This window comes from Helianthus annuus, chromosome 16 (genome assembly GCF_002127325.2).
Source record: "Helianthus annuus cultivar XRQ/B chromosome 16, HanXRQr2.0-SUNRISE, whole genome shotgun sequence".
NCBI lineage: Eukaryota > Viridiplantae > Streptophyta > Magnoliopsida > Asterales > Asteraceae > Helianthus > Helianthus annuus.
Window position 1 is genome coordinate 18,544,890 of NC_035448.2, and position 10,543 is coordinate 18,555,432.

Genomic DNA, 10,543 nt, shown 5'->3' on the forward strand with positions numbered 1-10,543 from the left:
CTAACATGCAAAGGTCTCTTCTCAACTGTTGTAGTACATCTGACTTTTCACGATATTGCATGAATCTATCCTTCCTGTAAAAGGAGAAAATTTTCCTGACGCAAGAAAACCTGACTTTCGATTTAACGAAAATCAAACAATGCAACTCTCCCATCAAAGAAGATAGCACATGCAACTTTTCACGATGTTGCAACAATGATACTACAACATCGATATTGAAAGGTTGATGTGTGATGGGAAGCTTCATTGAAACGACGATGTTGGAACAATGATACTGGAACGATAACATGTAAACATAATCAACAAACATTCGAACAAAGAAGTGTTATCGGAGATTAGCGGCTGAATCACAAGAAAGATGCATTTGAGAGGGAGAGATACGATCACAGATGTGAGTGGGAGACATTTGAATGTGGAGCCAGATTATTAACCCTTATTTATAGGATTAGAATACATGGTTTGAATTTTGAATTTGGAATGTGGAGCCAGAATTTTGAATCTCAACTGATGTTTATCGGGAACTGGTGTTTGATTAAAAAATATTGAGGGCAGATGTTTAAACAAAAGTTTAAATGTTATTTTATATTAGGCTTAACATGGGCAGACCTTTCCCTCAGCAGACCTTTGCATCTTAAATGTGGGCCAACTTAGAATTTTAAAGTCTTTAAATATTAGCCTTTATGATGTAATAATGACATAAGAAAAGCCTTGTTGGACATGCTCTCAAGCTGACACATCAGCTTTTCTTATGTCACTTGGATTTCTCCTTTTATAGAAAGTATAGATAGATGTGTTTCATATGGAAATTAACACCTCCAGAATTGATAGCACTCATGGAACTTAGGGCTTTCTAACAATCTATAATGTCGTTTTAATTTATAACGCATGTAAAATGTATGATCAGTAATGGTTAATATCTTCTTTTAGACTGGAAGGTATGTGGGCCGGCTTAGGCCCGGCCTGGCCCGGCGCCGGACCCCCACACCGCCCCCCTTTGGCCCGGCTCGTCCAAACTGACTCCCACACGACGCATACGACGGAGCTCAATTTCAAAATATAGCCGTTGAACGGCTAGTGCATTTAATTAAAAAAATATATTTCCCCTTTTCTATAAAACACTCTCATTTTATACCATTTTTCAACATTTTCTCCCCACTTTCAACCCAAAACACTCTCATTTTTATACCATTCTTTTATAAAAAAATATCTTTTCACCCACAATGCCATCTAATTCTCGATGGTCCTCGTCTTCGGAGGAGGAAGAGGAGATGTTTTACACAAACGCTGTGCTAAGGGCGGCTCAGATTATTATGTAGGAGGAAGAGGAAGACGTCTCGTCTGAAAGCGTTATTACCAGGCGACTACGGATTAATAGAGACCGCCAAGGTTTATCATTAATAAATTTTATTATCCTTATTCCTTATTTCCTTGTATTTATATTTTTTTACGACAGGAGCGCACGAGAAATTGGTGAACGATTATTTTTCGGATGCACCCCTTTACAATGCCGAGATTTTCAAACGCAGGTTCCGAATGAGTCGCCGGTTATTCACACGCATTGCTGATGATTTAGCGGGGCTAGACCCGTTTTTCACGCGACAACCCGATGCTCGTGGTTATGAAGGGTTCAGCACGTTACAAAAGTGTACTGCGGCCATTCGCCAACTGGCGTACGGGACAGTGGCCAACGCTTTGGACGAGTACTTACAGATGTCGGCAAGAACTATGCGGGAATGTTTGTATCGGTTTTGCCATAATGTGGTGAAACTGTATAGCAAAAAATATTTGCGGAAACCAAACGCGTATGATGTTCAACAGTTGTACCAAGCTCATGAAGCACGACACGGGTTTTCGGGAATGCTCGGTAGCATTGATTGTATGCGTTGGGCGTGGCAGAACTGCCCGAATGCGTGGCGAGGCCAATATACACGAGGTGATCACGACCATCCAACCTTAATACTTGAGGCCGTGGCGTCACAAGATTTGTGGGTCTGGCATTCTTTCTTTGGTCTCCCTGGTTCACTTAACGACCTCAACGTGCTATACCAATTGGCGATCTTTAGCGATGTTGTTAATGGAACCGGTCCGGACATCAGTTTTACAGTTTCTGGGGTTGAGTATAGACGCGGGTATTATCTTGCTGACGGAATATATCCGTCTTACTCTACAATTGTCAAGACTATTCCATATCCCGAGGACGAAAAAAGGAACAAATTCGCCAAGCGTCAAGAAGCTGCAAGAAAAGACATCGAACGTTGTTTTGGTGTTCTACAAAAAAATGGGCCATCATTGAACAACCGGCATGTGCGTTCACACCGAAGAGGTTGCGCCTTTGTATGTGCGCTTGCATTTTGCTCCATAACATGATTGTTGAAGACGAAGGTCAGGTGATTTGTGAGTATGATGAGAATGAATCTATCGGGAATATTGTCCCGGTAGATCCGGCGCAATAGGATTTAAACTCGTTCTCGCTAACCAACGACTTCACGCATGCAAACCTTCAACAGGATTTGGTAGAACATATATGAAACAACGCAAACGGCGGGGACGGTGACGAAGACGAAGACGTAGACGATAGCGAGTACTGTAATTTTTATAAATTTTTAAATCTAGGCTTTTTATAAATTTTAGGTAGTGTAATTTTTTTTAGGTTATGTAATTTTTATTTATGTTATGTAATGCATTTTATTATCTTCTTTTATGTCTTATTTTTATTTAAATTTTGAACTATTTTTATAAAGTTAAACAAATAAAAAAGTTAAACAATAAAAATTAAACAATAAAAGTTAAACAAATAAAATAAATTAAACAATAAAAATAATGTGGGGTAGGCCAATCCTCCACCTCCCTCAAAATGCAAGGAGGCCCATCCTCCATGGGATGGTGATGTGGCGTCTACGTGGCGGCCCATCCTCATGGGGATGGGGCTCTCCATACCCTCTAGTCTTATCACCTATAATAGTTAATATTTTTTAAGGACATTTTACTTCACATTAGCATCGTAACGCCCCTCAAAAAAATATGTTATGCTTAACTCCTCTTAATGTCCTTTCATTTATTACTTTTCAATTTTTTCTCCTCATTTGGCTTTATATTAGGAACACTCTCACTCTTCATGCCCCTATAATACCTAAGGGGCGGTGTTATCAAATTTGGTGTTGACCAACATAAAAGAGTTAAACGTGAATGGCAATGCATGAATCAATGCAAATATTAATCTGTGAATAATATTCACACATGAGTGAAAAACTGGACTGTACGGAAAATATGTTAGATCAACAACTATGATGAAAGCGAAGAAGAAGGTGTTCATAACTTTCTAATTTAAGACAAATATTATCACTATAAGTACATCCCTGACTCATCTCTAATTCTTCCTTCTGAATTCAACTTGTTTTCCCACTAAATTTCATTCCATTTATGTTCTCCTTTCCACTTTGATCATTTGAAGATGTTTTGGATCTAATAATTTTTTGAATATTTGTCGCGGTTGTTGATCATTTTTATCCACTCTTTGTGTTTGTTGCTTGACAGACGATAAAATGGATATGGATACTGCGAGAACCCTTGTTGGAGTACTTGGTTCGTTCGGACAATTTTATTTTATTTTTTGGTTTTTGAAACAGTTTATTTAGTTAATGTACTTTTTACAGGTATTTAGTAAAATAAACAATTTATATCATGTAGCTTTCGTCTAACTTGTTCGGTTTCGTGTATGCAGGGAACATCATTTCGCTCATTCTCTTTCTCTCCCCCTTGTAATTTCTTAATCTCTTTTACTAGAGCTTTACTTTTGTTTATATCGCGTAACTCACACATCCAATAATCATATATCCTCTTGTATCTACACCTTTGTTTAAGATATGACTGCAACCCTCAACCATTAGAGTAAAGTTTTACTTGTATATGTTTTTCTGTTTTTTTTTCAAAAGTAAAAACATTGTACATAGGTCAAGTTAAAGCATTTCAGGTAAAAACAATTACATTAAATCATAACATAACTTAACATTGTATAAGTTCATGACAAAAATTTTATGAGAAGTACTATAAAATAGGTACCCCACTAACAAATCATCAAGTTCTTATTTATGAGAAAAAAATTTATATGTATAATTTTTTTTTGGTACTTTTAATTATTTTAATATAACAATTTATATGAGTTTGAACACGTTGTTACGGTATGTTTATTTTTATCAACAGTATGTTTATTTTTATTTACATTTTTGTATAAAATCTATTACACATTGTGTTGTTGTGATAAAATATATTATGTTGGATAATACTTAGTTTGTAATAAAATTTAATAATATTCATTTTTTTAACGGTTAACAAAATCAATCCCGAGCTCTCTCGGAGCATCCACTGGACTAAATGGAGTACTCCGAGAGTAACCCGAGTCCACCACAAATTCCTGGGAAAACCCCACTTGCCTATAGGCACGAGGGTGGAATTACCGGTAAAATCCGTTTGGCTCAAGGATCGAACCCAAGCTGCAAAGATATTAACCTTATAAATTTATAGCATTTACAATTAGACCCTTGAATTTCTGTTACTACATTTGCCCTCCTTATATTATATAGAAACCACCAAATAGCCCCTTTCTACATTTCATACAAAAAAACTCCTTGCTTTCATCAGTTTATTATCCATGTGTGCAAAAATCTATTTGAGTAGCTTTGGTGTGATTTTGAAAACAAAATTTACAGGCCAACATTTATAAAGATTATCCAAGCAAAATCAGTTCAAGCTTTCAAGCCCGATCCATATGTCGCCACAATTCTAAATTGCGCAGTGTGGATGTTCTATGGTCTCCCTATCGTCCATCCAGACAGTCTTTTGGTCGTCACAATCAACGGTGCTGGACTCGCCATTGAAACCGTCTTCATCATAATCTTCTTCATATACTCTACTTGGGGTGGTCGAGTACGCTCACGATCATCCACTGCATTTCTTATACATACTTTTAAGTTTTAACTTGTATCTAAACTAAACTTATAAACATGCAGAGAAAGATCCTGATCATTCTCTTTTGTGAAGCTGTTTTCGTAGCTCTCGTTGTGGTAGCTACATTAATGTGCTTCGACACCTACAAGGATAGATCTATGGTCGTTGGATTGATTGCCATCGTATTCAACATACTCATGTATGCAGCTCCGTTAACTGTCATGGTAAGCACAACTGTTGACCCGACCCAAATATTGTATAGGGGGTGCTAAATGGATCGTGTTCTTCGTGGGTTGACGGGTTCAACCCGAACCCGGAAATTTTACACGAACCCGAACCCGAAAATCATATTATACAGATGAAATTTCATGGGTTGATTCGAACACGACCCGTTCAACCCGAATTTTTTTTTTTTGAAATTAATATATTAAAATTAAAATTTAGTTAAAAAGCACAAATGTATATAATACAATTATATTTAAATTATAAAATCTTATGTTAATTTCTCTTTTTAAGTTATAATTATGTCATAAAATACACACCCTATTTAATTTATGATATAAAACATATCGTAAAAAAATATAATATAATATAGATGTGTTAAACGGGTCAACCCGCCAACCCGACTGGTTGACCTGAACTCGACTCGTTAACCTAAACAGGTTCGCGAGTTCAACCTAAACTGACCCGAACCCGTTTAAACTAAACCTAAACCCGCGAATGTTATGTTAGGTTCATGTCATGTCAGAAATTCACACCCCTATTGTATGTCAAGGGGTTATGATATATAGATAGATATAAATGTTTAATGACTTGTACAAATATATTGGAAACAGAGAATGGTGATCAAGACAAGAAGTGTCAAATACATGCCATTTAGTTTATCACTTGCTAGCTTTGTCAACAGCATTGTATGGTGTGTTTATGCTCTCATGCCGTTAGATCCCTACATCTTGGTAACTTAATATTTCGTGCGTGTCGAATTTTATTTACATTAGTTTTGTTTTTATGACATGTTGCATGTCTTAAAATAGGTTCCAAATGGGCTAGGATCATTATCAGCCATAGTTCAACTCATATTGTATGCAACCTACTACGGGACGACCAACTGGGATGATGATGATGACGAAAAATATGATCTTCAAATGTCGTCGACATCCAAGGCTTAAGCATCAATGACCCAGGACGCATTTCTTTCGGTGATAAGCATCCGTGTTTACGGATTTATGAATCTAAATATGTTGTTTATGCTCCCTACATAGAGTTTAGGGGGTTCTTTTAAACCATTGAGAAGTCACGTTCCAAAAGGGAAAGAGGTTGATTGAATCGGAAATAAAAGAACATGTTTTTTTTTGGTATTAAGGGTTAATATAGTTTGTGTAATTCATCATCTATTATTATTTTAAGCGATTTAAAACTTTAAATAACCATAATTTTTATCAATTGTTCAACTTTCGATTTAGGGCTCAAATTTAAATTGATGTTGAAATTTGTAGAAACTGGGTTTTATTTTTTGTTGGAATTGGTGTCAGTGGTGGTGTATGGTGGTTATTATTGCAGGTGAGGTGGTGGTGGTGGCTACGAGGAAATGGTGGTGGTGTATGTTGGTTATGCTGGTGGTGGTTGGTTTGGAATAGGTATATGGGGTGGAGGTGGCGGTGGTGCAGAGGTGATGCGGTGCGGTGTTATGCTTCAGGGAGTGGTGCGGTGGTTCGTGGTTGGTGCGGTGGTGATCCGGGGGTGACGGTGGGGGAGAGTGATTATGTGCAGTTGTGCGTGGTATGTGTGTATTTGTATCATTTATATTTATAAATTTATAAAAAAATATGTACCTTATACTTTGTGCATTAATGATTTGTACCTTTTTGTAGATGACTAAAATACCCTTTGGTTAACAGACTTGGTGAATAGTGTTAGTAATTTGGACTCAAAATGTTACAAAATAAGACTTTGGGTACTCAGGGCGTTAAATTTTTTGTTTTTTGCTTCAAGTGGTTAAAACCACTAAAACACATGAATTCAAAAAATAATTTACTCCTACATATATATATATAGGTTTAGGATCCTGTACAAAGTGCTTAATTTGTAAGAAGTGTAAGAAATATTCCTGGAATGACAAGTGTCCATCCTCTTAATTAATTCAAAAGGGTAGTTTTGTAATTGTACATTTTTGTCATTTAATTCAAATTCAACACAACTGATCCAAAAATAACCGTCCATGAGATTGTTTAGGGATTTGAACGAATTTTGTAATTTCCATACGATTGTGTTATACGTATCTTTCAATCATCATTAATTATAAATACATAAAGGATTATCAAATCGATATCCCCATTCCAGTTGTTTAACGTCTGCGCCTTTTTTCGATTCTGGTGTTTTATATCAATTTCAATGGAGTCCAGCGATGCAGGTTAATGTGTATCATAGTGTTTTATTCTGGTGTTCTATTAAGTTGTATGGTGTTATATTCATAGAAGGTTGCTGGGGATTCCAGATAAAACACCATGACTTGAATCATGGCGTGGTGTTTTATCTGGTGACATTGTTCATGGCATAGTGTTTTAAACATCTGGAGATAAAACACCACGGAATGAATAATGTCTCCAGATAAAACACCACACCATGAACAATGTCTCCAGATAAAACACCACGCTATGAACAATGTCTCCAGATAAAACACCACGCCATGAATAATGTCTCCTGATAAAACACCATGACTTGAATCATAGATGTTTAAAACACCACACTATGAACAAGGTATCCAGATAAAACACCATGACTTGAATCCTAGTCATGGTGTTTTAAAATCTGGGAATGTTTTGTATTTATAAAACACTACGCCATGAACAATGTCTCCAGATAAAACACCACGCCATCAACAATGTCTCCGGTTAAAACACCATGACTTGAATCTGCGATTACGTTTTAAAAATCTGGGAATGTTTTAAAGTATGAAAAAATTCGCTGATTTTTTTTGGAGATTGATGGCGGTTACATATAATTCGCTGATTTTTAGGAGTTTGATGGGTGGTTTTGAAACGGTTACCATATTTGAAATGTTGGAAAAGTCACTTTTGCCCTTCAATTTTTACATAAGGTCCTTCTAATTAAAACACAATTTACATTTTATACCCTATTGATCTCAACCATTAGATCAAATATCCAATGGTTTAAAACACTTCTTACCCTTCTTACATTTTAGACACTTTTTACCATATCCCTACCCTATATATATATATATTGAAATTTATCATACAAATATCAAAATTTATCCTTCACGTAATTCAAGTTTGATTTAAGAGGGTATATTTTGAAAATATGAGTTATTAGTTTAATTTAATTAGCTAATTTATTGGAATACAATAAATTAACCAATTATGTAAATTTACCTATATGCCCTTACAATAACGTTTAATACAAATATTAAATGGAACATATTTATTGGAGTAAATTACAAGTTTTGTCCTTTACGTTTGTCTCAAATTTTAGGCGATATCCTTTACCTTTAAAATTGATGAGTTTTGTACTTAATGTTTGAAAATGTTTCACGTTATGTCCTTTAGGGCAAACCCAGTTATAATTTTCTGTTAAGTTATGTCATGTGCACTGCACATGAGAGTAGAACGGTCATTTCATCTCCCCACTTGTGTTTCCCCCCTTTTAATACCCTGATAACACCCCCAATTCATCACTTTTGTAAATTAGGGCTCAACGTCACCCACCAAATTAGGGTTCGTCGGCCAAAATCATGGTGAATTACCATTGTGACAACAAAAAAATAAAACCATAAAATGTCTACTTACAAAACACACAAACCATTCATCCCCAACATCCTCCTTAATCCTCTACAAATCCAAACATACAAACATGGGGGCACTATCCAGATTCATTGCCCACGTGTACACTCTCCTCCTAATATTCTTCATCATCCGCGTACTTGAGCTCATAATATTATTCTGACCAGTCGCCGGAACCATCGGTTACTCCACCGAAGACCACCCAATCACCACTGCACAGTACCTTAAACTGATCGAAGACAAAAACCCATGTGGCAGGTACAAAGTTGTTGGAGGGGAGAGCAAAGAGTGTTCGGTTTGTTTGTCGATGTTGGAAGATGGTGATGAGATTAGGAGGTTAAAATGCCTAATTTGGTGGGTGATGTTGAGCCCTAATTTACAAAACTGATGAATTGGAGGTGTTATCAGGGTATTAAAGGGGGGGGGGGGAACACAATTCCGAGGTGAAATGACTCTGTTGCCCTCATGTACAGTGCCTATGACATAACTTAACAGAAAATTATAACTAGGTTTGCTCTAAAGGACATAACGTGCAACATTTTCAAACATTTAGTACAAAAGTCATCAGTTTTAAAAGTAAAGGATAGCGTCTAAAACTTAAGACAAACATAAAGGACAAAACTTGTAATTTACTCTATTTATTGGTATAACACCCCTCTATGTATATATTGTCAATAGGTAAATGCCGATAGTTATGTGACAACCGGTAATTAACGCCTCTTAATTACGCGATTAACGAATGTTTAAGGCGATAATAAATAGTGTTTAAGGCACGAATTAACTTAACTAGGCTTGTGGGATGCCTAGGAATGCATATCTGACGCTACAGTGCGCATACGGTGATTTTCGAAACAACTGCGTAACGAGAAGCGATAACAAACTGACACCGTACAAAATACTAACAACGCCGACAAATACGAAGTCTATATGTATAATCTAAACATATGAATGGTGTTTCGCGAAAACATCACGCTTTCGAACGGCACAAGGCGCATACATGAACGAAAAACGCGATTGTAGGAATGCACCGACAACGGAATGGAAGCACCAGATTTGAGTTACGGCCCAATATTAATATATTATGATATATTTAACTTCGCTTTCAGATTTATTATCCGTCGTTGAAAACGGATCGCAAATCGGACACGAAACGACGAACGACACAGTTTACGCATTTTTAATGCAACCGACGAACGGACGCATTAAACATCAAGTTAATTTCTAGCGTTTCGACTCAAAAACTTTATTACAAGACATTTTACACCGAACAGGATTCGAAAACGGGCTTTGAATAATTATTGGGCCACTCAAAACACGTTAGCGGGCCCTGGGCCCAACCCACATTTAAAACCTAACTATAAAAAGGCTCCTTACACTCATCTCCTTCATTTTTTGCAAGAAAACCCTAATTCAAAAGCATATGCAGCCGCACACACCTGCTGCCCTCTCTTTTCACGTCACTACTCCGAGCATCGGAGATCGGAACTCCGGCCGACACCTCTCCAGTCAGCCGACGCATACCAGACACCCCCCACCCCCGACAAGCCCCCACCTGCAAACACCCCCTCTTCTCGGTCCCTCTTTCTCACAAGAATGATGATTTTGGTTGCTGATGATGATCGGAGACGGCCTACGAGCATTATGCAGTCACGGGTTCGCGATTGTTCTCCGGTGAGTGTTCTTGACTTCCTCTCCTTCTTTGTTTCAAGATCTGTGACGATCCACGTTGTTCTAGCATGATTTCAGGAAGGATCGGAGTGGTGGGGGTAGTGGTGCGACGCCGGCAACGGCACCTGGCAGGC

At 37.2% G+C, this 10,543-nt stretch overlaps 2 protein-coding genes across 2 annotated transcripts; both read left to right on the plus strand.

Moving 5' to 3' along the window:
- Nucleotides 1-1,533: 1,533 nt before the first annotated feature.
- On the plus strand, nucleotides 1,534-2,367 carry LOC110919015. The gene has a single exon (XM_022163296.1). The coding sequence runs from the start codon at nucleotides 1,534-1,536 to the stop codon at nucleotides 2,365-2,367; it is 834 nt and encodes a 277-aa protein (XP_022018988.1).
- Nucleotides 2,368-3,542: 1,175 nt separating this feature from the next.
- LOC110916373 (bidirectional sugar transporter SWEET5) lies at nucleotides 3,543-6,113 on the plus strand. Its single transcript, XM_022161127.2, has 6 exons — nucleotides 3,543-3,582; nucleotides 3,722-3,758; nucleotides 4,707-4,923; nucleotides 5,007-5,168; nucleotides 5,781-5,900; nucleotides 5,979-6,113. The coding sequence occupies exons 1-6, from the start codon at nucleotides 3,543-3,545 to the stop codon at nucleotides 6,111-6,113; spliced, it is 711 nt and encodes a 236-aa protein (XP_022016819.1).
- Nucleotides 6,114-10,543: the final 4,430 nt, after the last annotated feature.